The 26246-nt window shown below is 49.1% G+C and overlaps 3 protein-coding genes across 10 annotated transcripts in view; 1 reads left to right on the top strand and 2 right to left on the bottom strand.

Annotated features, from left to right (window-relative positions):
- Nucleotides 1-1438: 1438 nt before the first annotated feature.
- Nucleotides 1439-22110, bottom strand: RAB13 (RAB13, member RAS oncogene family). 8 transcript variants are annotated; one of them, XM_084824281.1, is made up of 11 exons: nucleotides 20397-21061; nucleotides 19410-19531; nucleotides 16228-16539; nucleotides 15608-15765; nucleotides 13549-13609; nucleotides 12691-12751; nucleotides 10718-10795; nucleotides 9937-10026; nucleotides 6714-6779; nucleotides 4987-5037; nucleotides 1439-3929 (listed from the first exon to the last, which is right to left on the bottom strand). In XM_084824281.1, the coding sequence occupies exons 4-11, from the start codon at nucleotides 15729-15731 to the stop codon at nucleotides 3858-3860; spliced, it is 603 nt and encodes a 200-aa protein (XP_084680407.1). In that variant the 5' UTR covers nucleotides 15732-15765; nucleotides 16228-16539; nucleotides 19410-19531; nucleotides 20397-21061; the 3' UTR covers nucleotides 1439-3857. The 8 variants fall into 8 exon arrangements, with proteins under 8 accessions (XP_084680407.1, XP_084680402.1, XP_084680406.1 ...); XM_084824276.1 differs by lacking the exons at nucleotides 16228-16539; nucleotides 20397-21061 and adding an exon at nucleotides 21093-22110; XM_084824280.1 differs by lacking the exon at nucleotides 16228-16539 and having other exon boundaries at nucleotides 19402-19531.
- RPS27 (ribosomal protein S27) lies at nucleotides 21114-24264 on the top strand. Its single transcript, XM_084824284.1, has 4 exons — nucleotides 21114-21149; nucleotides 22227-22335; nucleotides 23351-23461; nucleotides 24000-24264. The coding sequence occupies exons 1-4, from the start codon at nucleotides 21144-21146 to the stop codon at nucleotides 24026-24028; spliced, it is 255 nt and encodes an 84-aa protein (XP_084680410.1). The 5' UTR covers nucleotides 21114-21143; the 3' UTR covers nucleotides 24029-24264.
- Nucleotides 23606-26246, bottom strand: part of NUP210L (nucleoporin 210 like) — a 45824-nt gene continuing 43183 nt past the window's right edge. Inside the window, exons 37-40 of the mRNA XM_084824259.1 lie at nucleotides 25979-26186; nucleotides 25372-25476; nucleotides 25103-25177; nucleotides 23606-24772 (exon numbers count right to left, since the gene is read on the bottom strand). Of these exons, the coding sequence (XP_084680385.1) occupies nucleotides 24684-24772; nucleotides 25103-25177; nucleotides 25372-25476; nucleotides 25979-26186 (477 nt within the window). The 3' untranslated portion in view covers nucleotides 23606-24683. The remainder of the gene's footprint in view (nucleotides 24773-25102; nucleotides 25178-25371; nucleotides 25477-25978; nucleotides 26187-26246) is intronic.

Raw genomic sequence — 26246 nt, 5'->3', positions numbered from 1 at the left:
CTGGGCTGTTCACAAAAGTTTAAGCCCCAAAATACATCATGATCAAATACAAAACCTTTAAAAGTTTAAAAGAAAATAGAGTAAAGGCCAGCAGCAGAGTCAAGATCTGAAGCGCAGGCCTCAAGCGTGGTCCAAGAGATTTTAACACTACACAGTGGGTCAAAGCACCATCTGTTATCGGAACACATTCTGCTGGGCATGAGGACACGTCAGCTTGGAAGCTGCACAGGGTTCTTCGCCTGGCAGAAAGGAAGACCAGTTCTCAGCGATGGAGGATATCCGCCTCTGATTTCGGAGGCTATGCGCCACTTTTTAAAAATCCCCTTTGATTTTCCTATGAAAGAAAGTTTACAATACAGAGCAGAGTTTAATCTGAGCCTAGAGCCTCAAACTGACATTTCAGGGTGGATTTTTGGAAATTCCTCCACAGGAAAACATTCCCTCCTCTCTTCCCCCCGGCCCCCAATTCAAGAGATGTAAAAACAAACAAAAACCCCCACACCTTTGGAAGGGATGCGCATGCCACTTCAGAGATGTTGCTGTGACCACTTTCCACCGCCAGGCCTTCATTCTGCCTCTCCCAAAGAAGGCTTAAACTAGCTCCCATCCGCATTCAGTTCCAGCTGTCCTCCGGTGCAGCATATAAATGATATTGATGGACAGACACAGAGGCAAGAAAGCTGCTTTGGGGGCCTGACCTGGAAGCATGGCAAGCGCATTGTCCTGTCAATCATTTGGGAACATAATAGCCTGTGATGTGCGGGAAGTTAATGATCTTCTGGAAGGTGCCCTGGGAGGCTTTGCCTGAAAGGAGGCATGGAAGTGTGTGTGTGGGGGGGGGGGGGTCTCAGGGGTGCACAACTGATGGCCTGCAAGCTGCCTTAGCCACTCCAGAGTGGAGCCCTGGGGACCCCACCCAAAGATATGGGCAGGGTTTCCCTTGTTAGCACTCCCACGAGCTATAGCAAGAGACATTCCACCTGGCGAGGGAAACTCCTGGAAATCCCACCTGGAAAGGGAAATCCCACCTGGAAAGGGAAATCCCACCTGGAAAGGGAAACCCCTGTCTCTCTGTGTGCACATTGTGTGGGAAGAGCGTGTATGCATGTGTGTACATGTCCAAACAGATGTGTGCCCCCTCAGCTTCCCATTGGGTACCAGTTATGGCCCTCAGTTATGTCAAAAAGGTTGTGCACCCCTGGAATATATAGACACACAGAAACACACATGCATATATACATACATACATATACGCACACAACAAAATCTTGAAGCGTAGCGTGTGCCAGCTGTTCCCTTTTCCAGGTTACTCTATCCCATCCTGTACCAATCTATTGTCCTCCAGGTATGATGGATTACAAACCCACCATGCCCACACATTTGGGGATATTGTCAGCCACACATCTGGAGGGCAAGGCTGGCAAAGACTGCCCCATTCTATTCCAACAATCCCCATTTTCTGTCCTTCGCCCCAAGGGACCGTCACCATTCCATGTGCATTGAGCATGCTCATTCCCCACTGAGCTGTTTCTGGGGTCTCCACCCATCATTTATGGTTTTAATTTTCCCTAATGCTTTTTTTGTACTTCTGCGAACCTTGATGTTCTTCCGAGCTTGCTCATACCTCTTTTCTTGAGGGTGGGTGGTGCCATTTTGGCTACATAAGGATTGGGATGAGGAAAATGAGTTTGCTATTAGTACACAGGATATATTCCACCAAAAATGCAATGCCCAAAGGAGGGGGACTAGGAGCTTTTCTACATGAGACATTTATTGTATGCTCATCATTTCCTACTTACAGTTGTTTATGAGTTCTTTAGACAACACTGTGACCCTCTGGTTTTGCTTCCTTTTTAAAGAGCACTTCCGTTGAGTTTTTTTAGAGCAGGGAAAATGCAGTATTATTTGTGAAAGCAAAAGAACACGCTTTTCCCACTTGTGGATTTGCACTACTCTGCTATACCACAGTGCCACCTTGTGGTTATGTAGTGGAAAAGCAGGGAAGAAAATGCTCTTTGTGTAGTGCTCAGATCTCAGTTCTGCGATGAGACCAAAAGTAGATTACAGCGGATTAACAGCCCTGTGTAGAAAAGCCCTAGGAGGGGAAGACTGAAGAGGGAGATCACTGGAATAGGACAAGCTGCCTGGGGCATACCATACACACGGCCTTCCCAAACCTGGCGGCCTCCAAATCTGGAGCATTGATAAACCTGGGCCCATATGACCCGAATCTCTTCCCGAGAGCCCTGAGGGCCTACTGGTGCCACTAAAGGTTTTTTTTTTCCCTCAACTGCCATGCAAGACTCAGTTTTCAAGGGGGATTGGCACTGGGGAGGGAGGTTTAACTCTCCCCTCCCACATGCTGCAACTCACCCCCCCCCCCCCAAATCTTCCCCTGCACAGCAATTAAGTGTAGAAGAAAACTTTCCCCATTGGCTTGAGGTGATCTGGGCCCGGGTGCAAATTCACTTCATTTATTTTACGTGAGATGGTGCAGAGGCGTTGCCTCCTGTGAAATTTAAACAAACCCTTGTAATTATTTCTAAATGTGTATATATAGGCATAAAGTAGCCTTTGCAGATTTCGGTCATGAAGAAGAGAAACATGAAGGTGCCCCGGACCAGGAAGCCCAAGCGTATCTGAAAGCCAGTGCACCAATCTTACACACATCGTTTTGATGTAGCAAAGATGTAGAAAGCAAAAAACAATGTAATCTAAAGCAATTATGATGAAGAGGGGAAACAAAGGCCTCCTCTCTCCCGCCAGGATGCAAAATGCTCCAAGCATCAATCAAACCGAATTTGACCATGTAAGCCTGGAGTGTAAATCTCGTGGCGGTTTGGCTTTCAGGGGCAGGCCTACTCCTATCCAGCAGTGGGTCTAAGACCTCATTAAAGTCCCCACTCATGATCAAATAATCGTAAGCAATATCAACCAGTTTACGAAAACATTCATGAAACAAAACTGGAGAATCTTTTCAGTGCCTAACAACAGCCCTGTTCCAGATGCCTTGGACTTCAACTTCCATCCGCCCCAGCTGGAATAGCCAATGCTCAGGCATGCGGGGAGCTGTAGTGCAAACCATCTGGACTGCACCAGGTTGAGGAAGGCTGCCATGCACAGAATGGACCACCAGCAATTTGTTACAGGGACAGTCCAAGAGGCCCCTTCCAACCGCCCCCTTTTTAAAGCCACACAGTGCTGGCATCCCCTCTGCCCGCCCCCCACAGCAGACATGACTGTTTTCAGCCCAGAGATGTCACTGCAATATTTAATACTGTTCAAAGGATTACAAAAAGGAAACTAAAAGGCAGAGGCACATGTGTGTGGACTGATCTTTCGTGGGGGGAACTCTGCGTGCCCAGTTCAAGGGTTCCTCAGAACTATAGCCCGGAGAGACCCTCTTTTCCCCTGGGATCCGGGAGCCAGTCAGAGCCCTTCCTATGAGTAATACGGCACAGAGTCGCATGGTAGTGTGTGAAAACGTTCTCCCAACAGACAGGCTGGATCAAGGAACAGACGGTCAAGATTCGGTCATGCCCTTCGAAATTCCTGGGATTCAGGAATGCCTGGGGTTCAGGGCTGGCCCGGTGCATTCTAGTATATCCCCATCCCTTTCTTGCGATCCCCACTCCAGATCTGTCGGGATTCCTCAGCTGAAGGAGCATGGGATCCAGAAGGAGAGAGGGGGAGGTCCCGGCCTCCATCTGCCGTCAGCCCCCGGGGTCCGGCCCGAAAGGGTTTGCGAGTCTCCATGAAAGAAAACGGAGCCATTTTGGAGTGAAGGGGAGGATGGTGCCCAGGCCTCTGTGGTGGCAGAGTGCCAACGGGCCGCTTCTAAACGAGCCAGCCACTAATTACACCACGGAACATTTACTGCTGCTTTTCTGCGATCCTTTCGGGTCCAAAGGTCCCTTGGTGTGCTGTGCCTGAAAAAGAGGAAGGAAATATGGCTAGAGGAGAGCGCAGCGAAAAAAAAATCAGAAGTGGAAATGAGGTCCAATTAAGCCCAGAAAGTGATGTCGTGGGAACGGTTTGCAGGGACGCAGCCCCAGACCTATTTCATTAGCAGGGACGTGGAGGACATCTGCCGCCCCCTCGAGATTCTCTGTTCCTCTGACCTGAGCTGCAATCCTCGCAGTTGCTGTAGGGAAATGGATTTTTCCACCAACGCTATACTGTCCTGTTGTTATGCAACATGTTTTGGGGTGGCTTGGTCTTGAATGGGCAATCGTGACCCATTTGCTTTACCAAAAGTCCTGCTGCTGGTGGAGATGAAAACAGCTAGAACTGTTTGGTTGGTGTGGCTCAACATGGCTGCCTGAGTGCTTGGACTCTCCTTGGGGGTTTGGCTATGGGGACGGACATGATGAGCGCCCGCACTTCTAGATTTAACACTATGCCAATGTGCTCCAAGGGTCTCCATCTCAGCTCCACAAAAAGAGGGACACTGCATTTCATCAGGGACTGCGCCTCCATTTGAGGCAAACAATCCCCGTCTGAGCAAAAACAGATGACAGTTTTGCAGAACACTCGGAGTGGAGCAAAAGTGTTGAAAATCCAGAGGGGGGCAGGGGGAACTCCTTGAGATTTAAAAGGATTTTGTGCAAAAATTCAAAATTTGGAGGCCGGTTTTGAGGCCTGTCACTGAACGTGGTCATCTGTATCATCTTGGACATAACAGGTATTTCTGTCCGGATCGCCTCGTTTCTCATTCCAGCGTCCGGAATGAAAAGATGCTACTGTGAAATTATTATTTTTTTATTTTTTTAAAAAAAGAAAGCCCACTTGCCTCTTCACAGTGTATTTCGTCTTATAGTCTGTTTCCATTTCAGAGTGGATTCTGGTTCTCCTCTAGGGAGAAGGTCACATCTCAGATTCTTTATCCTCCCTTTGGCCCTGTCCTTGTTCCTAAAGCTGGCTGGCTTAACTCTGAACCATCGTGGGGGCTCCCTCCACTCCTCTCCTCACTCATCCAGTACTCACTGATTTCTTGCTTGATTTCAGAAGGATGTCCCGGGCCAAAGTGCTGAAGGCCTGGGGGGGAAAAGGAGCAGGGAGGGTTAGGCATTGCTTTCATTACATGCATTATTGATTTAGTGCTTTATGACCTTCACAACATCCCTGTGAGGTAGAACACTATCTCCATTTAACAGAGGGAGAACTGAGGTGCAGAGAAAATAATTCCCCTCCAAGCAAAGGCAGGGGGTTGGGCAACCGGTGGCTCTCGGACTAATTGCAAGAAGCCCTCCGCAAGTGCTCAGTTCAGACCTTTGGCAAAGCAACCTGAATCCCACTGAGAACTGAGCGCCCTGCTGGATCAGACCAAAGCTCTCTCCTGTCGTCTGTTTCCAGTGTCCTGATTTGCACACAACCTAGCCCTGGCGTGGCTTGTTGAAACCTGGCTTGTCGGTGGGTCAGAATTCATCCCCATGTAAACCATGAACAGAAGCTATAGTTTACTGTACAAAGCCTGGCTTGTTTCAACCATGGCTTGTCATGATGTCTGAACTCAGAACCATGGTTTATCCTTGGCTTGTTTGTGCTGTTGTTTGCCCTGAGACAAGAGCAGCTTGAAAATTAAACCACTCTGAAGGCTGGCAATACAGGCAGGGGAGGAAAAAAAACACCCTAGAAATTGGGGAAACAAGCCATGGTTGTTTCCAACAAGCCAAGGCAACTGATGGCTAAAGCCACAAACCATGGTTAACGCATACCATGGCTTAGTGTTATATGCCAATGCAGCCAGAGATAGCCTGCCTCTGAACTGGTTTGCACGTGATGCTAACCCATGGTTTAAATGGGTTGTTGAATTCTGGGTTGTTGTGATGTGTGAGCATGTCTGTGCTAATAAACCATGGTTTGTTAACCATGAACAACCCAGAAGGAGAACCCATGGTTTGTTGTTGGGTTGTGAACTCTGGGTTGTTTAAACCATGGGTTGTCATGATGTGTGAACCCAGAACTGTGGGCTGTTCATGGGTTGTTTCACCAGGCTACAGAGGCAGTGGGCAAGAGCAGTAAAAAAAACCCAGCCACTCTACATACCAAGTACTACACCTCTGCAAAGGCATTTGGGAAACAGGGAAGAAGCAGGCGAAGGAGGAGGGAAAGAAACAACCCAGGGAATGAGAAAACAAACCACAGTTTGTTCAGTCATCTGCCAGACAAACCTTGGGTAGGGCAACAAACTCTGGGTTAAATAAACCATGGGTGAGCGTTACATGTGAACCATGTTGGAGGCTCCGTTCCTAATGATTGTGGCTGTGTGCATAAAAAGGGCCCTGCTAGTCCATCTAGGTCAGTACCCTCTTTCCCAGGAAGCTCACTTTCTCTGTCATTTGTCCTATCCCCAGGATGGGGTATTTTGAAGCACACTGCCCTTGAACATGGAGGTTCTAAGCATGGAGGTTGGAGGCACACTGCCCTTGAACATGGAGGTTCTGTTTACCTGACATTTTGGCACCTACGAACCTTTCATTCCTCATGAACATGTCTAAGCCTTTAAAAAAAATGTTAAAGACACCAGCTACCGTCCCCAAATCTCATGAGGGTAAGTGGCACAATTCTATCCCATCAGCTCCGTTCCTTGTCTGTCCGTGTGAACCCCTTGAACTGCAGCCAAGTGTACACCCATGCTGGCTGGGGGATGCTGGGAGTTGTAGTCCAACCCCTCGGGAGGCCATCTGGTTGGGGGAGGCTGCCCCACTCACCTCCTCCACGTTCAAGCTGGATTTGGCGCTCGTCTCAAAGAAACGGATCCCGTGCTCCTTGGACAGCTGTTGGGAGAGGAAGCAGAAACTTGAATACAAAAGAAAACCATCCTCTCTCTTGGCAAACCAGCTTCCAAGCCCAGGCTCCTCCGGCCTCCTACCATGGGCACGGGGGGCTTCAGGCCGGCTGGAGGTATGTACATTTTGGGGGGAGAATCCCAAGGACCCCCCAACCAGAGCCCGGTGCAAAATAGCGGCTAGGGCAGAGCCAGGCACAGCATGCTGGTTTGGAGGAGGAGCCGGGGGCAATATGGGGTGGATCTCAGGGGGTGGAGCTAATTGACTATTTGGCCACGCCTCCTTAACCCAACCACCAATCATTTGGTGGCTTCCCAGCTTTGTGCAGTTCCCCCCCACCTCCCAATTCTAAAAGGCTGAAATGCCTCTATGACTGGCAGTACGAGCTTCAAGCTAAAATGTGCCAGTGTTTTTTGGCCCCACCCCATTTGCCTTCAGCCCCGCCCACCACTGGAATGCGGCCCCCGAGAGCTTCTCTGATATGGAATTCAGCCCTAAAACTGAACGGTGGAAAACAGCAACAGGAGCAGCAAGTTGTGTCTGCGCCAAAGACATTTTTGTACGTCTCCAGCTCTCAAGGCTTCCCCCACGCCTGCTGGTACCTCCCTCTTGTGCATGGATGGTGCTCTTTGGGCTATCTTAGGATCCAGGCAAGGAGAAGGATTTTGCTATGAGTATATACAGGGATATGCAGGAATATATGCAGGGATAAACTAGCCACAGTAGTGCACACACTGGTGACTTCCCAATTAGACTACTGCAATGCACTTTACGTGGGACTGCCCTTGAAGACGACTCGGAAGTTGCAGCTAGTGCAAAATGCAGCAGCTGGACTGCTGACCGGAACACCTCATAAAAACCATAGAACACCTTTTTTGAAAGGAATTGCGCTGGCTGCCAATATGCTTTCGGTCAGAATTCAAGGTTTTGGTGATGACATTTAAAGCCCTAAGCAGCTTGGGACCTCAATATTTGAGGGAGCGCCTCTCCCTCTATATGCCTACCCAAGAACTGAGATCTGTTGGAGGGGCCCTCCTCTGTGTCCACCAGTGTGAGACATACACTATGGTGGGATGTGGGAGAGGGCCTTCTCTGCTGTGGCACCCCGGTTGTGGAATGCCCTCCCCTTGGAGGCCAGATTGCCGCAGACACTGGTCTCGTTTCAGGCCAAGTAAAAACATGGCTTTTTACCAAAGCCTTTGAGGGCTAAATGCATTCCTTAGCACATTTTTTAACTGTTTTATTGTTTTAGATTTTAACTGACATTAGCTTGTTTAATAGTTTAATATGTTTTTAGGTGTTTACATTATTCATTGTTTTATACTGTTTAAATTGATTTTACCTGTACGCCGCCCTGAGATCTTAATGATATAGGGCGGGATTGAAATGTTTTAATAGATAGACAGACAGACAGACAGACAGACAGGGAGGGGAACCCCTGTGGCCCTCAGCCTGATTTCGTACGGCACTCAGCACCACCTGCCTGCAGGCTCGCTCTTTCTCTCTGGGCCGTCTGCCTGGGAATGGCTTCCTCTTCCTCTTCAGAAGTGTGTGCTTGGCTGGGCATGTGTGCATGTGTGGAGGTCGTGCGGCGGCTACAGGGGAACAAGTCCAGGGAACAAATGCTTGTGGTGAGATTTGGGGTGGTGGAAGCCCTAATGGAGAGAAGGAGGCTGGGTGGGAAAATGGAAAAGGGGGGTGGTGGAGAGAAAGAGATGGGGTGGCAGGCAGAGAGAGAGAGAGAGAGAGAGAGAGATGGGGTGGTCCAGAGAGTGTGTTATGCACAGTGATGTACAGGAGCCAGGACTCAACAGGGATGAGGCACTGGAACTTTTTGATTAGCAGGGACCCCGATGCCATCTGCCGCCCCCCTCAGACTTCCCTGTTCCCTCTGAGCTTAGTTGCAATCCTCACAGTAGCTGTGTGTGTGTGAATTTTCGCAGGAACAATATATTATTCCCTGTTGTAACGCAAAGTATGTTGTGCTGGGATGGTCTTGAATGGGCAATTAAGACCCATCAGCTTGAGCTGCTCCTTGCGGAGCTGAAACTGCTAGAACTGGTTTGTCCATATGGATCAACAGAGCTGCCTGCATTTTTGGACCCTCCTTGGAGGCGTGGCTATGGGGACCGTCGTGAGCACCTGCCCTTCTGAACTGACCATGCTACCAGCTCTGCAGTCTTGCAGTACTCTGCCCACTTTTTGTCCTGCCTCTGCCCACGTCCGGCTCTGGTTTCGACCACCATCAGATTGGGCTCTGCCTACCAGAGCTCCCCACCTCATCTCACCTTTTCCCTTGGATCAACAGCCCTCCGCATGGAAGTTTCCCCTCCCCTGGGTTATATATGATTATACAGATAACCTTCAAAGGTTCTGAAAATACACTGGGGTGTCTGCAATTTAACCAGCATATTCGCTTTGGGAATGTGGCAGTTCCGGAATGGGCCTTTTCTGGGTTAGCCCCATGTTTATGGAACACTGTCCCCAAGGTAGCTCGCCTGGCACCAACACGGTCATCTTTTTGGCACCCAGCGAAGACAGAATTATTTTCCCAGGCATTTTGACATGAGTCATGGTCAAATTGTTGTGGGCTGCTTTTGTGGTGTTCATTCTAAGTGGTGGGGAAGGTGCGGAGAGGTTTTTGAGTACTGTGCATCAACACACTCCATATTGTACTGTTCTTAGATTATGTTTTTATGGTGTTCGTGTTTATTTGTATTGGGATTATGGTCTATATTTATTTTAGTTCCCCCCCACCCCTGTTATATTAATTATGGATTTCTGTATTTGTATGTATAAGTTTCTTTGAGACTGGTTCTTGCAGTGGGAATCAATGCGTAGATTTCATAATAACGACGATGGTGATGACAGTGATGACGAGGACGAGGACTTAAAAAATCCAAAAGTGGGACTTTGGACCTTGCTCAAATCTGAAATAGCACCTCAAGCAATTGGGTAGGAAGAAACCCACCCCTCCTTAAATGGGAAGTTAAAGAAATGCTTCCCATTATGGGTGCCATCGAGCTACAGCCCGGCAGACCCTTGACTCGTCATTGAGCCTACAGTTCCCTGACCACAATATTTTTCTGGCACGACCCATATTCTCTGCCCTCCCCTGCACTCCCGCCACATCCGCATCCAGTACCTTTTCTGCTCGATCCCGGGGTACTTTGCGCTTGTTTTCCATGTCACACTTGTTCCCCAGCAGAAGGCGCTCCACACCGGCAGAAGCATTCTGCGGACAGGGCAGGGAGAGACCAGTCAGAGAGCAGGCTGGAGTGCAGCTTCACCCCTTCCTCTGGCTATACCCCTTTCCCTCAACCGCCCATCATTGCGTGGCTTCCTGGCTTTTGCACGGCTTCTCCCCCCCCCCCCCATTCTGAAAGGTTGACGTGCATCACTGAAGATGTGGTTACCGTCAGGAAGAGCTTTCAGCAAAAACAGACTGGTATTTGGGGGCTCCACTCATTTTTCTTTTGGCCCCGCCCACTGCTGGAACGCAGCCCCCGAGTGCGTCTCCCCCCACTGAAACCTGGTGCCAAAGATTTGCCCTCGGAAGTAAAGCTTTCTGGGCCCAGGAATTTGTTTTGCAGACCAGGAGAACTCATCCCAGTTCACAACCTTTCCAACTAAAAAAATCCATTCCTGGTTTCTCCAAGCCTTCTTCATTCCAGCAGTATTATTGAAGGCTGGGGTTTGGGGCGGGAGGGGGCTCATTTTGTCACTGCTGTTGGCAAACTATCAGGAGTCAGAAATCCTTGTAGATCGACTACAAATCATCCAGAGATCTTCCAGATGCGCTGCTCTACCTTCCTTTCCTGCCCTGCCTACCATAGGTGGCTGATGGGAGGAACAAAGCACCCACTGACCCTATAATCCATACGTTCCTACCCATCCCCTCCACAATTTTTCTCTTGCTCACTCACCTCTTTGATGCTCTTCATCCAATTCTGGATATTCTCAAAGGATTTTTCATCTGTGATATCGTATACAAGGATAATCCCCTGGGAAGGAATGGTTTGGGACCAAGTTACTTGAAGGACCACCTTGACCTGTATCAGCCTGCCCGCTCTTTAAAATCAGAAAGAGAGGCCTTTCTCATTTGCCCACCCGTGAGAACGGTCAGGTGGGTGATCACACGTGAGAGGGCCTTCTCTGCAGTGGCCCCACACCTTTGGAACCAGCTGCCATCCGAGGTCCGCCATGCTCCGTCATTGCAGATGTTTAAGAAGGCCTTGAAGAGATTATTTTATCTTGGCCTTCTCACGACATGACTGCCATTGTTGCCATTAACGCTGTTAACATTGTTGCTGGTTTTATTGTTGGCTTTTATTGTTGTTATTATTGTTTTTATAACTTTTAATATTTTAACTGTTTTTATGTATTTTATTGCTGTAAGCCGCTTTGGGAGAGCTTCTGCCCTGAAAGGCAGCCAAGAAATATTTTAAATAAATAAATGAATAAATAAATGGAACTTGGTGTTAATACTGGGGGCGTTTGCTCTTGTTCAGGAGACAGATCCCCCCCCCCATACACACACCTCTTATCTGAGACCAACTGCCCAGTTCTACCACACAAGGTGCCTTCCCCACTGTAAACCCCAGCATCTATTGGGGTGTGGGTGTTTGGCATATTCACAGCGGCACTCAGCATCCCGCAAACCTGGAGTTCACCAAGTGCTGGGGGATTTGAGGCCATTTTGCACATTACGAGACGCACGTGGTGAAGGCAGACACACCACAGCCTGTCTACGTCTGCTTCTTTTGGTCACTTCTTGTCATATGCAAAGCACGGGCCATCTGTTAACTTTATGATTTCTGCTTTTATTTAAATAAGAAAAGCAAGGTTCTAGTCCTTATCGTGCAGAGAAAAGCTGGAAAGGGTTGGAATCAGACCAGCCCCAAAAGAGGCTGGGGGCGGCTTTTAGATATCAGAAGGCAGCACTTCCATTCCCTGCTCAGCCAGCAGAGATTCCACACTCTGCCTTTTCCATGCCTTACGTTAACTATCTACAATAATAATAGAGGCTGTGTGTCTGTCTGCCCGTCTGTCAACACCATAGCACCAAGATTGTGACACCTAGACACTTGAAAACTAGCATGTACGCTAAGGGGACCTTAGGCGTGTCCCCCTCGGTGTTATTTTGTTTTTAAAACATATAATTCATTTTAATTAATTGAAATGTGTCCCTGTGGTTGAAGTCTGCAGTAACATCTTCATCCACTAAGTGGCAGACTTCCCTAACCAGCACATAGCTGTGCAGTTCATACAGTCTGAAGCCGGGGGAGATTAGTAGGCCGAGGGACAGAGTTATACACCTGCCCCCTGCCGTGGGGCAGCCCTCCTCGGGGAAATGAAGTGGAGAGACCCATCGCTCAGGGTGCTATACGGGTGCAACATGGCAGGGGCTGTGCCTAGGGGTACAAATGGGCATGTTTTCATGCTCAGACAGGGCAGGCACAATGTCTCCAACTCTGACAGCCGCGTAAGTTTGTTTGACAGCTTTGCTATATCAAACTAAGAACTTTCCCAACCTGTGTGAAGCCGGGTCCATTTACCAGCAACAAAATAAACGACAATTGAACAGAGATTAAAATCTACCCGACTTAAATCAAGTTCAGGTTGCGGAATCCTGACGCCCATATCTTATCAAAGAATTTGGATCCATGTTTTTATTTCAAAAGCACATACCCCTGCCTGGCTGCTTCTCTCCATTTGGTTTATACTGAAAAATCTCCCTCAGTTGGCAAAGTTTCCTCTTGATGGCCCCGTTGTCTCTTGTCCCTTGTGGCTGCTCACTAGGTTAAGGAGATCCCACCGCTCCCACCACAACAACCACAGAAGGACATTCCATCCTGGCCAAGAGGAAAGTGAACAAGGTAGGGGGCAGATTCCATACCATGGCTCCCCGGTAATATGCCGTGGTGATGGTCTTGAACCGTTCCTGGCCAGCCGTGTCCCTGCAAGAGAAATAAGCCGCAAATCACAAGGGAGACCGTTCTCTGGAACCCCTTCCCATCAATAACCATTCCATTCCTATGCCCCACATATTTTACCTGATAAACATACACACATCAGATGAGCTCGGCTGGAGCAGACCAACTAGTCTAGCATCCGGTTTGCCACAGTAGCCTCCACTTGCAACTGCTATTCAGAGACAGACTCCCCCTAACCTAGGAGGTTCCACATTGCTGTCCTGGCTAATAGCCGTTTTCCTGGATCGACAACCAATCATTTCCGTTGGATGAGCCCGAGTGATAGAATTATGAAGAGAGGGAGTCCAGTTTCTCCACAGCATGCACACTTTTGAAAACCTCTGTCCAGCCCATCCGGCATACTAATTCCTCTGGAATGCGGCCCCCAAGAGCTTCTCTAAAATGCAGTTTGGCCCTAGGGCTGAAAGCGGTTCCACACTCCTGCTTCTCTGCCCTGCCCATCACCATTCACTTAGCCCTCTTTCCCCACCCCCTTAAACTAACAGGATCCTTTCACAGAGTTCAAAAGAGCCTATTTTTTCAAACCCCTCCTCAGAAACCCAAATTTTCCCGTGAAGCTTAACCCCTCTGTCCTGATCCCAAACCGAACAACCCTGCCCCTGAGTATGGAATACTGCATTTGCATGTCTCTACCCTAGCCCCGCAGGACCTTTGCTTGTGGACTTCCCAGCTGTCGAAACATAGACTGTAGGCACGTTGGGGCAGAGCCATTACATTTTTGTTGTCGCTGCTCCCGCTGACGCTGTTCCGAAAACACGTACCAGACTTGCAGCTTGATCCTCTTGCCCTCAATTTCCACTGTCCGGATCTTAAAGTCAATCCCTGGATGGGGGAAGAGGGAGTCAGTAATGGTGTCATTCCACAGGCGCACGGTCAGGTCCTCTTCCTCTGCTTTAATTAATCCGGAATGACTAGCAACTCCTGGCTCTACACCCATCGCTGTGCACACACGCACACAGACTAGATTCCACAGACTGGATTCCACAGTCAGACACAGCGGATGAACTGCACAGCAGACTTGCAACTTAATCCAGCCTCCCCGTCTTCCCTGGGCTTGGGGGGGCGGGGCGGGGCGGAGCCTGTTGCAGGTTTGTATTCAGAAATGCCGGGATTGAACCTGGGGCCTTCTGTGTGCAGGACAGGGGATCGACCCCTGAGCGCGAATTCCACACCAGCGCCACCTTCAGGTTTTGGAGGGCCCTCGGGCAAGACCTCCGCAATGGGCCCCCTCCCTCGGTGCGCCTCCCTTCCCCCCGCCAATGTCACCAGCTGTTCTGGCTCCTCTTTCTCCCCACCACCGTTGTCTGGGCCAGAGCGAGAGGCAGGTAGGCAAGCAGGTTGCAATGGGGGAGAGGAGGAACAGCTCCAGGGGGCTCTGGTCAGCGGGCCCCCATTGGGCTGTGGGCCCTTGGCGGGTGCCCGACCACACCTACCCTTGACGCCGGCCGTGCTTCTCACATTGACACAGCGTACGCTGGGATCGGCTCGACAACTAGATCAGCCTTCCCCAAACCTGGTGCCCTCCAGCTGTGTTGGACTGCGACCCCCATCATTCACAGCCATGACCATGGGGATGATGGGAGTTGCAGTCTACCACATCTGGAGGGCGTGGAGGGGTGTGTGTATGTAGTATGTTTGTGGTGTGCGTGTGTGTTATTCATGTAGGTGCTGGGATCACATGGCTTGAAAGACGGGGTTGCGGTTTGAAGCTTAGAAGCTAAACATGTCTAGGAGCTGAAGTTCCACGGCTCTCTTAGGGGGGCCGTCCTAGTGGGTACCTGCTCCAATGCCCACAGACTGAGCCCCACTCAGATTTGGGTGGCTGGGTGTGGGTCAGGCTCTTCCTCTGGTTTCATGAATCCAGAAGAAATACTGACTTCCGGATCGAGCTCTAGGAGAGAAATATGCTGAGATCCATCCTAGGGTTTGAGCCAGCTCCCCGAACCACTAATAGGGTGTTTTAAGCTCATCCCAGTGCCCCCAGGGAGATGCCCTCTTCTGCTGGCACAAGAACCTAAGAGGAGCCGTGCTGGATCAGGCCAAGGGTCCATCTAGTCCACCATTCTGTTCACACAGTGGCCCACCAGCTGCCCCAGTGGGAAGCCCAGAAGCAGGACAGGAGTGCGACAGCAGCCTCCAGGTTATGGTTTCCACAACTGGTGCACAGAGGCACACCGCCTCCAACGCTGGAGGTAGCACACAGCAGCCTTTGCTAGCCTTCTCCTCCAGGAATTGCTCCAATCCCGGTTTAAAGCCGCCCGAGTTGGTGGCCACTGCTGCATCTTGAGGTCGCGAGTGGCTGGATGAAGAAGCTGTTCCCTTGAGCTGTCTTGAATCTCCCGGTCGTTTAGCTTCACGGGATGGCCCCACTAGTCTGACCAGAGAGGGAGAGAAACATCTCCCGGTCCACTTCCTCCACTCCAGGCATCGTTTTGTACACCTCTCTCCTGTCTCCCCATACTCACCCTTCATCCCCAAGCTAAACAGCCCCAAACGTTGCACCCTCTCCTCACGGGGGGAGTTGCTCCAGCCCCTCCGTCCTTCCCATTCCTGATGGAGTGAGACACTAGTCCCTGAAAGCTTATGCCAGAATACATTTATTAGTCTTTAAAGTGCTGCTCCAAGGCTCTTTGTTGGTTTTGATCACGTTGCTTGCCCTTTTCTGCAATGCTGATATAGGGTCTGGGTGGCTGGGTGAGGAGACGGGGTGCGTGAAGCCTGGAAGACAGCGATGCCCAGGGGTTGGCGCAACTGCTCCTATCCTAGCAGGGGCCTCTCCCACACACAGATGCCCGCACCCCAGGGCCGGCGCGCTCTCACCAATGGTGCTGATGTACGTGCCACTAAAGTTGTCCTCTGCAAAGCGGATGATCAGGCAGGTCTTCCCGACACCGCTGTCTCCGATCAGCAACAGTTTGAAGAGGTGATCGTAAGACTTGGCCATTTCCCTTTGCGGATCCTGTCCCGGGTGTCCTTTCCTGGGAGGAAAAGAAGAGGAGAAAAAGGAAGGGAAAAAGAGAGGAAAGGAAGAAAGAACCTGAAGCTAGCGGGATGAAAAGTTTTGAGAGGTGGAGCTGACTCCTCCCCCACAGCTATTTCCCCCCTCTTCTTCTTCCTTCTTTTTCTCTGCAGCCCAAACCACTCCCTTGATCCCGTTTGCTGGAAGGCAAGGGGGAAAGCCGTCCCTCCTGGGCTGGGAGGGGTTAACCCAGCAGGCCTTAAAAATCTGCTCTCCAAGCTGACTCAACCCTGGCTGGGAGGAACTTGGTATTCAATGGCCTGGTCATGTGGAAAAATCTGGGGCTGTTCATTCATTTGCAAGGCGGACATCTTTTTCAGCTCGCTGGGAGAAAAGTCTGGCAAAGGGGAGAAGAGAATGCTGTAGAGCATGTGTGAAGTACTTTCCCTGCAATGGGTGCTCAGTAACCATAACTACCTACCGCACGCGCACACACACACACAGGGGTGGCTCCACGTCAGAGGGATGGCCTTCTAGGCCTTGCTTTCGGTTGCCAACTTTTTATAATGGGCAGGGAGCCTCTGTAAAACAGGCAGAAGTTCAACAGGCGAAGCCCTCCCAGTAACTTCTCCAGGCTTTGGGGAAAGCTTCAGCTGTCAATTTGTTGGTCTGTTCAAAGACAACAACACAATGACAGGCAACCTTAGGAAGAAGCAGGCGATATGGTCGCGCACCTATCTTCCTCCTGCCCCATTCGTTTTTCCTCTTGTGTCGTGTCTTCTAGATTGTAAACCTGAGGGCAGGGACAGTTATACAACTGAACTGTGTAAGCCACTCTGGGAGCCTGTTTGGCTAATGAATGCGGTCAAAATGCTTAATTTCTTTTTATGCTGTATTGACTACCTCCATTTACTTCTTTACTCACATAATGCAAGATTAGCATACGAGAATTCCTTGCCACAAGATTTATTTATTAGCAGTAATACTTGTATACCACTTCATATAATAAAATCTCAAAGCGGTACACAAGACGTGACCATGGTCCTTTGAGGCTGCAATCCTATACACACTTGCCTAGGAGTAAGTCCCATTGAAGTCAATGAGCTTGCTTCTGAGAAGATGTGGATAGATTCATACACGCCTGCCCGAGTTTTGAGATCTTCAGGGGAGGCTCTTTTGTCCGTCCCGCTGCCATCAGACGGACATTTCGTGGGGACATGAGGGAGGGCCTTCTTGGTGGCTGGCCGTAAGCTCTAGAACTCCCTGCTGAAGGAGGCTAGGTTCCCTCTCTGTTGTCCTTCCACCCGCAGGCAAATACATTTTTACTCCAGCAGGCCTTTAGCATGTGAGGTGATCTGTTAGGCTGGGTGTTGATTTATTTTGTTATTGTTGCATCTTTAATTGTGTTTGTTAATTTGATGTATTTGTTGTATTATTGTTTGAACCAAGTTTTTATTTAAACTTTCTTTGTTTTCTGTTCCTATGATTGTAGCCTGCCTTGAGTGCCATTTTCTTGGTAGAAAAATGGGGTTCAAATCACAGAAATGAAATAAAGAAATTAACTGGTTGACTGAAAACATTTTTAGGCCAATTTTATCTCTTGAAGATAAAATTTTGAAACAATGAAATATAACAGTGCAACTAACAAAAACAGCAGTATCAAATATTTAAAATAACAACAGGAATCAATAAAAAGGAAGAGTGCAAGAATGCTGGCTGGGGAATACTGGGAATTGTAGGACTTTTCTCATCCAAATATGCATAGGATTGTGCCGTTGAAAAACAGTCTGGGAGGGAACCACACATGTGATTCTGCTACTGAGATTGTAAACTCCTAGGGAGCAGGGATCTATTTTTGCCGCTGTGACTCTTTAAGGCAGGGCAGGGGAACCTGAGGCGCTTCCAGATGGTGTCGGACTCCAACTCCCATCAGCCCAAGTTAGCCAATAGTCACGGATGATGGAGGCTGGAGTCCGACACCATCTGGAGAGCCACAGGAACCCCAACCCTGCTCTAAGAATGCTGACAGTGTATAATAATTTATTTATTTATAAAAAATAAATATTCATCTAACCAATCCATTAAACATTGCAGCCACTGGTGGTAATGATAATGATGATATCAGTGGCTATAGTGCTTAATGGACAAATTGGTTAGATGAATATTTATGTTTTTATTACGTTTATATTCTGCCTTTACTCCAAGGAGCCCAAGGTAACGCATATGGTTCTTCTCTCCATCCCTACTTTATTTTCACAACAAGCCTGCAAGGAAGGTCTGCCCCAGTAAGGTTCATGGCTGAGATTTGGACCCACATTCTAGTCCAACACTTCCCAGTTCTAGTCCAACACTCAAACCACTATCCTGTGAGGACTCACAGATCCATAAATTTACCACACTGGGTGGCGGGAACCCACTTACGGCAAAGTCCTATGCATCTCTGCTCAGAAGTAAGCCCCACTGAGTCCCTGTGGGACTTACTCCCCGGTACATATGTATAGGATTGCAGTCTTATGGTGCAATCCTATACAAGCCTACTTAGAAGTAAGCAAGGGTGATTATCACACACACACAAACACCCTGCATGTGTATATAGACCATCCGATTTGAAGATGACACTTCATGCATCCGATGACGCAGACAGTATCCATGAAACCTTATGCCAGAATAAATAAAAGTGTTAGTTTTTAAGGGTGCCACAAGACTCTTTGTTGTTTTTCCTGCTACAAAGATGGCTACCCTTCTGGAGATTCTTTCTTCTGTATTTTTGCTCTTGTTGGGTGTGTTGGATTATTGCCTTTCATTTAACTAACACTGACTGACCTCTTCTCTTTGCTTTCCCAACAGATATGAATAGCAAGCTGCTTCAGGAGCTGACCTTTTGGATTGTATCAGTTGTCATCCACCTTTGCAGTTTATTTTTTAAAAACGGAAATATTGAGGCTGAAACCCTTATACCCACTTGCCTGGGAGCAAGTCCTATTGAATTCATTGGGGCTTACTCCTGAGCAGACATATATAGGATTGCACCGTCAACCTGTCCACATCATTATCTAAATGTAAAAGTGTGGCATAAATATAATCAATGAATAAAATTAAACTAAGGGTAGGGGCCGATTTTGTAATGGGCATTTGTGACTTCATGGAGAATTAGGGCATTGATGTCATCACCCTACCATGGCCTCATTGGTATTTATTCATTTATTACAATTCTATACTGCCCAACAGCTGAAGCTCTTTCTAGCCAGGGTGACTATGTATGAGCCTCTCGGTGCCAGGATAAAGAATGTCATGTCAGTGATGTCACTTCACTCCCTGCACAGAGATGTTCATTTATGCATTTTTTTAATTCAGTAATTTTGATCCTGCCTTTAGGGCCAAGCCCTCACAAAGTGGTTTACAAGAATAAGAATTGGGATTAAAACACTGCCATATAATATTTCAAAGCAATCCATAAGAAGTGCCTTAAAAACCTGTAATGACGGACAGCACCATAATAACGCACCACCGAGGCAGCCCATCCAGGAAGATTTTCCTAATGCTGAGTTAAAACCCCCTTTCTTGTTATTTGGTTTGGGTCCTACACTCTGGAGCAACAGAAAACAAACTTCTTCCAGAATATGTGACAGCCCTCCAAATATTTGAAGATGGCTACCGTATCACCTAGATGGATGGATGATATGCTGGAGGTGACAGACTCGACCTTGGGGGAGCTGGGGGTGGCGACGGCCGACAGGAAGCTCTGGTGTGGGCTGGTCCATGAAGTCACGAAGAGTCGGAAGCGACTGAACGAATAAACAACAACAAATCGTATCACCTCTTAATTGTCTCTTCTCTGGGCTAAACAGAAAATCAGTATCAGACCTGATGGATTCCAGGAGCTGTTTGAAAACCAGTAGAGGGGGCCAACATTCTGGAGAGAGGGAGTTTTGGAGATGTGGAGCCACCACTGACAAGGTCCTCTTAACACTCAGAGAGCAGGACCACCAGAGCTGATATTAGGGCCAAGGTAAGTTCATATGGCTGTAGGGGATCCTTCAAATAACCCAGTCGGAAACCATACAGGGCTTTAAAAATGAATACCAGCACCTGAATTTGAGCCCAGAAACTAATAGGAAGCTAGAGCAACCGGTGCAAGATGTGTGTGATGTAAGCCAACTGTCTAGACCAGGAGTGGGCAACCTGTGGCCTTCCAGATGTCTTGGTCTACAACTCCCACCAGCCCTCACCACTGGCTATGCTGGCTAGGGCTGATGGGGGTTGCAGACCAAAACATCTTGAGGGCCACCAGTTGCCCACTCCTGATGTAGACCTTTTTGACTATTATTCTCATTCAGCTGCGTTTTGTTCAGGGTGAAATTTCTGAGCCGTCATTGAAGCATTAGACAGCATTATGGGAATCTAGCTGGGACTACAGAGGGTGCAGCTGAGGCCTCATCAGCGCCAGTGAACCACCTTAAATTAGCAAGAGCTGTTTGGGGCCACCCAGCGCCTCCACAGGTAAGAGGTGGGTTCAGGAGGGCCCTCAACCGGTGTCACTGAGCCTTCAGGGGGAGTGAAACCCCATCCAAACCCAAAGCGCCCTCTTGCTGTTGTCGCCCAAGCAGCTCAAGGCAGTCCACCCAGTTCCCCCCGCCCCTCTATACTCACAAGCCTGTGAGGTAGGCTAGGCCAAGGGCAAGTGCCTGGCCCAGGGTCACCCAGTGAGCTTCATCGCTCTGTGGGGGCCTGAACCCAGGCTTCCCTGGGCCTCATCCAACTCTGGCCAGTACACCGCGCTGGAGAGGGTTGATGGGAGGTGACGTCTCCATCGAGAGCCAGACTGGGACCAAGCAGGCTCAAGTTCCAGTTCCCCTCATGAAGCTCACTGGCTGACCTTGGACTCCACACACGTTCTCCCGCAGCCTAACCTACCTCGCAGGGTTGTTGGGGGGATAAGCACGAATGCTACCCTGAGTTCCTTGTTGGAAAGGCGGGATATAAATAACATATAACAATAAACAAATCGACGGGGATGGAGGGAGAAGCGTCCTGCCCCTCATTAACCCCACGCTGTTTTTGTTTGGTTTTTTGTTTAAGGCCCTCTCAAAATGGCGGCCAAAAAGCGAGGCGACTGCCCTTCCCAAAAGGGCAGCCTCGCAAGACGTCAGCCCCTTGCGTCCCGCGCAGGTCGACGCAGCCTTTACGTCGTGGCGCCGCGCGACGTCCTTCCCAACATGGCGCTACCTCCCCCCCCTTCCCAACATGGCGCATCAGCCCCGCCCCAGTGTGATGGTGGTGACGACGACGAGCCCGCCTCTCCGTTGACTTCCGCCCGTGTGGGAAACCCCGGAGCGGATATAGTACCCTCTCTTTCCGGTTTGGCTCCTTTTCGGCCGTAGTTGCCTCCACGCGAACATGCCTGTGAGTCTTTGCTGGGTCCGGGCGCCGGGGGAGGCCTTCCTCGCCGCGCTCCCTCGTCCGGGCCCCGGCTGCAGGAAGGGGGTCGCCCCTGGCCGCCTTGGAAGCGCTGCGTTGCTTTCCCCCTTCTCCCATGCCGCCTGGTCGGAGGCGAGACTCAAAATGGCGGCCCCGGGGCGGGGGGAGAAGGAGGGCGGGGAGAGCTGCCCCCCCACCCCGGGCAGGTTTTGCTCTCCGATAATAAATGTCCAAGTTAATATCAGCTTGGTTTGGGGGGTGGGAGCAAAGGAAGAGTGGCGGAGATCAACCTTGGAGTGTGGCTGCGCAGTCAGTGCCATGCACACGCCTGATCGGTGATAAGGCCCATTGAGTTCAGCGGGATTACCCCCAAGTAAGCGTGCGTAGGGCTGCAGCTGTTTTGCATTTGTGTTAGTAGCTCGTCTGGGGAGTTCAAAACCCGCTTTGCGGAAATTCTCTAAATCCTCACATCCCTGGTTGGTTGGAAAGCAGGTCAAAACTGGTTATTGCCCGGGTTGGAGAGACTGCGAGCTTATGGCTCGGCCGCTAGGCGAAATTTGAATTGCGGACTTGCGGATTCATTGCTTACTAACCACTGCTCCCACTTAACTTTTTACCATGCCGTTATTATGCATGAGTTTTAAAAGTACAAGAGGCCAGGCCCTTTAATAATGCTATCATGATGATGCTATCAATATGCATGGTATTTTAAAGGTACAAGATGCCAGGTCCTTGCTCTTGAGGATCGTGCAATATGCATAAGAGGTGGGGGTAGATGGAGGAAGAATGTGCATAGGGTATGGGGGCTAAGATTGTGCCAAGAGTATAGGGGGAAAGGGAGTTGAGGACAAGAAAGATGGCTTCGCTAATTCTCTCTGCTCTGGTTGGCACAGCCCTCCTTCTCAGCTACGTGCATGCTTTCTAGCCAATTTGGTGGCCACGTAAAGATGTGCAGAGATTGCTGGAAGTGCTTTTGGGGCTAAGTTAGGTACATGCGGACAGGGAAGTGAGATGTCTTTATGCTGAGTCCCTGTTTCTGCTGCTCTTCCTTCATCCCTGCAGCTCGCAAAGGATCTCCTGCATCCCTCCCCTGAGGAGGAGAAGAGGAAGCATAAGAAGAAGCGCCTAGTCCAGAGTCCTAACTCTTATTTCATGGATGTGAAATGCCCAGGTAGAGTGATCTGGTTGGGTTGAGGAGACATATTTTGGGGTGCTTTCTGCTGAACTCTATGCTGTGTAGTTTCTATATTTGCTGGTGATAAGGGGTTACATTACCTAACCAGTCCATGTTGGCTGTGTGGTCTTACATTTACTGTTCAGCTAGTTTCAGCCTCAATTGCAGCTTTGCGTTGCTGTTTTGGGAGGCGGGCAGGCGATAGTTTTGTAACTTGACCATTTGCTCAGCTACATGAGCTGAAAATGGGCACCTGCACAGGTATGACAAGCCTTTTGCCTTGGGCCCGTAGAGGAGGAAGTGCTGTGCAGATGGGGTTATTTGTGAAACTGGTTGCTCCCACATTAATATGTCCAGCTTTCGAGATTGGTCTCGGAGGCCAGCTCACTGCGTTGCCCATGTATGCAATGAGGCGGGCAGCTATGACGGGCAGAGGCTTCATGGTGATGGCACAGAGGCTGTGGAGACCCTCCTGCATGAGATTTGCTGGGCTCCCCTCTTCTGTCTTTGGGAGGCTGGCAAGTACCTTATGTCCAGGGGGCTTTTTAAATCTGTGAGATGCTGTTCAATGAAGTGAACCCTGAAGATTGCTGAAAGTTTTAGAACTGCCTTTTTGATTATCTGACTTCTGCTGTTTACTTGTTTTAATGGTAGTGGTTTACTTTAAAACAAATCTCTAAGACATTTTATTTTTTAAATAGAAAATTGGGATATAAATAATAGGCTCAACTATTGCCTTAACACAAATTTTAAGAGAAGCATCCATTTTTGGTTTGATGTTGTATTGAAGCAAAACAGTTTGAAATGAGAAAGGTGTGCTAGCGTACAGGTATGTGATGTACAGGAAGCAAGTCAGGAAAAACAAGTTCAGATGTTCTAGCAACTGCCCGTTACATAGCACTTTCTTTGCTGGTTTAAGTTTGCTAGTTTACTTAGATAGTGTAAATATTTGGGAAATATTTTATTTTCCTATGGAGTACACCCAAGCTGGTGTTTTTCTTCACCCTCCCAGGTTGCTACAAAATCACCACTGTGTTCAGTCATGCTCAGACAGTGGTTCTGTGTGTCGGCTGCTCAACTGTGCTGTGCCAGCCCACTGGGGGGAAGGCAAGGTTGACAGAAGGTAAGTGGAGAGCTTTTGCCGTTAAAAAAAAACCTGTCCTTTAAACAAATGCTTTTATTTTTCTTCTGCCTTTTTGTCCTCTGCTTAAATGCTGCAATAAAGTGTTTAATTGCACAGGCTTTGTTGCATTATGTAACACCCCCCCCCCCCCCCCGTAGAGATGGAACTATTAAAGCTTCATAGAGCAGGAAGAATTTGTAATATGTAAATGTGGTGTTTTTAATCTGCTCCTAGGCAGAGCATGCATTTTCCTTAGCTCTAAATTTAGGTAACAATTATGTGAGGCTTTATACAAAACATGCTGATGCTTTCCTCTGATAGAAAAGTTTGGAGTTTTAGTAGTTTGTACAACAGCTTCTTGAGTTGGGGGATGGAAGTAACTCCATTTCCAGGTGGTTCTTACTAAGGGGGTCAAGGTGAAATGTTTTAAAGAGCTACTGTGTTTTCACTAGAAACAGAATAAATTGGTATTAGAAGATGTGCTGGTGTGGATGCCTTGAAGCCTGCTTCTGCTCACTTTTCGGGCTTTTGTTTGCAGGATGCTCCTTCAGGCGAAAGCAGCATTAAATTACCCAGATGCTTGTCCCAGATGGGTGGGGGTACGCGCACGGTTGCCAGCTCAGACGCTGAAGATCTCAAGAGCATGGATGGAATCTGATACAAACAAAACGTGACCTGCAACTGCGACTCTTGAGGGCTTCAGCTGCTGTTGCCGCCTATGGAATAGGATTAAATTATGGCTATCACACTGTCCTTGTAGCCTCAGCCATTTGACTCAATAAATTTTGGATATATAAAGACAATTTGTTTTTGCCTATGTGTGTTGAGTCTGGGAGTTGCTTGTGCATTTGAGATGGGCTTTCTGTGGTCCAGGTGGTTGCCTGAGATTGCTATGGATCTTGCTGTAGGGCAGCTGTGGTGGACGATTAGCTGTACCCTTTTGTAACCTGGTAAAATTTGGAATGGGCTGTGTTAGGCTGACTGGAGTGTGGACATAAGGAAGTGGCCTCTGTGCATCCCACTGCCTGAAAGGGGAGTTTTGTCCTTGGCCTGAGCTAACTGTGAGAGGCCTTTACAGCAGACCTGCCATGTAGCTCTTTCAAACTCCTCCAGCCAGGAACGTGGCTGCCCTTCCCAAAGATGACACCTGCCACAAGCTTCACCAGTTTACTCTTTCCATACTGCCCTTGGTACTTCCTCCAGTAAGGAAGATGGCACTTCCTCATCTTCTTACGCTCCAAAGCCAGGCTTGAGTCCTGTTCCTTGCACTGGAATGGTGATGCTGAGGACTTGGTGGAGGACTGAGGTATCCTGGAAGTAAACAGGGCAGGGGGTGGCGCAGGGAAGAGAGAGAGCAGAGTTTTCAAAGTTCACAAATATGCTATGATCGTATTGCATGCCCACTGGAAGGCTGTTCAATGTTCTGAAGCTCCCTTGTTGAGTGTGGCAAGAGTTTATTTCAGCAGCTAAGAGAACCTGTGTGTGCATGGATGAGCTACAAAAAAGGGAGGTGAGAACTGAAGCAACCTAAGGATGGCAAATCAGAGAACTTATCCAAAGTCTTGGTGGCATCCCTCAAAATTCCTGATTTTCCTAATGTCTGTCTGTCTGTCCCCCTCCTTCCCTCCCCTTTTGACTCACCTGTCTGTACTGAGCCTTGTGTGGGAAGGTAGACAAGAGGGACTGTCTGTACTCTGATCAAGAAGGCGTTGTAGGCTGTGGGCACAAACAATGCATCATGGTTAGTTCCACCCTTGAGTCTTGGTGTAGGGGCTGAAACACAAGCTTGGCTACGTCACGCTAAGAGTGACATTTGAACTTGCTTGTAACTGTCGAGGGCATTTCTAAAAGGACAGATTCCTCAAGTGATGGCTGTACTAGCTGCCTTCATGAAGATGTGTTCTACTTGCCGAGAAAGATGACCATGGTGGATGCTAAAACAGCGAAGATGGTGAAGAGGAGGACCTGGTAGGAGCCCATGAGCTGCTTGACAAGGCCTGCTTCACCACACTGACCTAGAGAATTCCAGAAAGACTGTTGGTTAGCCTTGGTTACACCCAGCGTGCAAGTTACCAGACTGTTCCCTGAAAGGCAGTTTGTGACCCGGTTACGGCTTGCCTTTCTGACTTAGTTCATACAGCAGCCTTCTCCAACCTGGTGCTCTCCAGATGCATTGGACTACAACTCGCATCATCCCACACATCTGGAGAGCACCAGGTCAGAGGAGGCTGTCATCCAGGCTACTGTGCCCTAGACTGGTTGCTGTAAAGTTTAAAAGCAGGGTTTTGCTCCTGATTATTCTGGTCAAAACCCTGCTCTGTTTCTTTAGGGCTGGGTGGGCAGGAAGTAGATCTCCAGCTGTTTTGGACTTCAACTCCCAGCGTTCCAGACCCCTGGCCATGCTGACAGGAGCTTCTGGGAGTTGAAGTCCCTTCTTCCCACCCCTGCCTTAGGGCAGAGCTCTCCTACAGTTGTAGTCCTTGATTATGGGTGGGGTGTTCTCGCTATGGTGCTTACCGAAAAAATGCCTTTCCTGCAACGCCGCCCGCACTAACACAGCAGCTCTCTGCCCTGTCAGGCTGCAGGAGAAGTTGATGAAGACAGGGGCTGCTGCCTGGTGGAGAGATGTCAGATTGACCACGCTGATGGGATAGAGGACAAGTCCGGACATGTCTGGCAGATGTAGGGGCTGACCCACTTTGATCACGGGGGAACTGGGTTGAGCCTTGGCAAACGGGAAAGCAATTTATTAGAAAGTAAACAACAAAGCAATGCAATCCAGGGG

Source organism: Heloderma suspectum, chromosome 17, assembly GCF_057233095.1.
Source record: "Heloderma suspectum isolate Gila_16-S chromosome 17, 16-S_ref, whole genome shotgun sequence".
NCBI classification, from domain to species: Eukaryota; Metazoa; Chordata; class Lepidosauria; order Squamata; family Helodermatidae; genus Heloderma; species Heloderma suspectum.
This window is presented reverse-complemented; position numbering and strand designations above follow the sequence as displayed.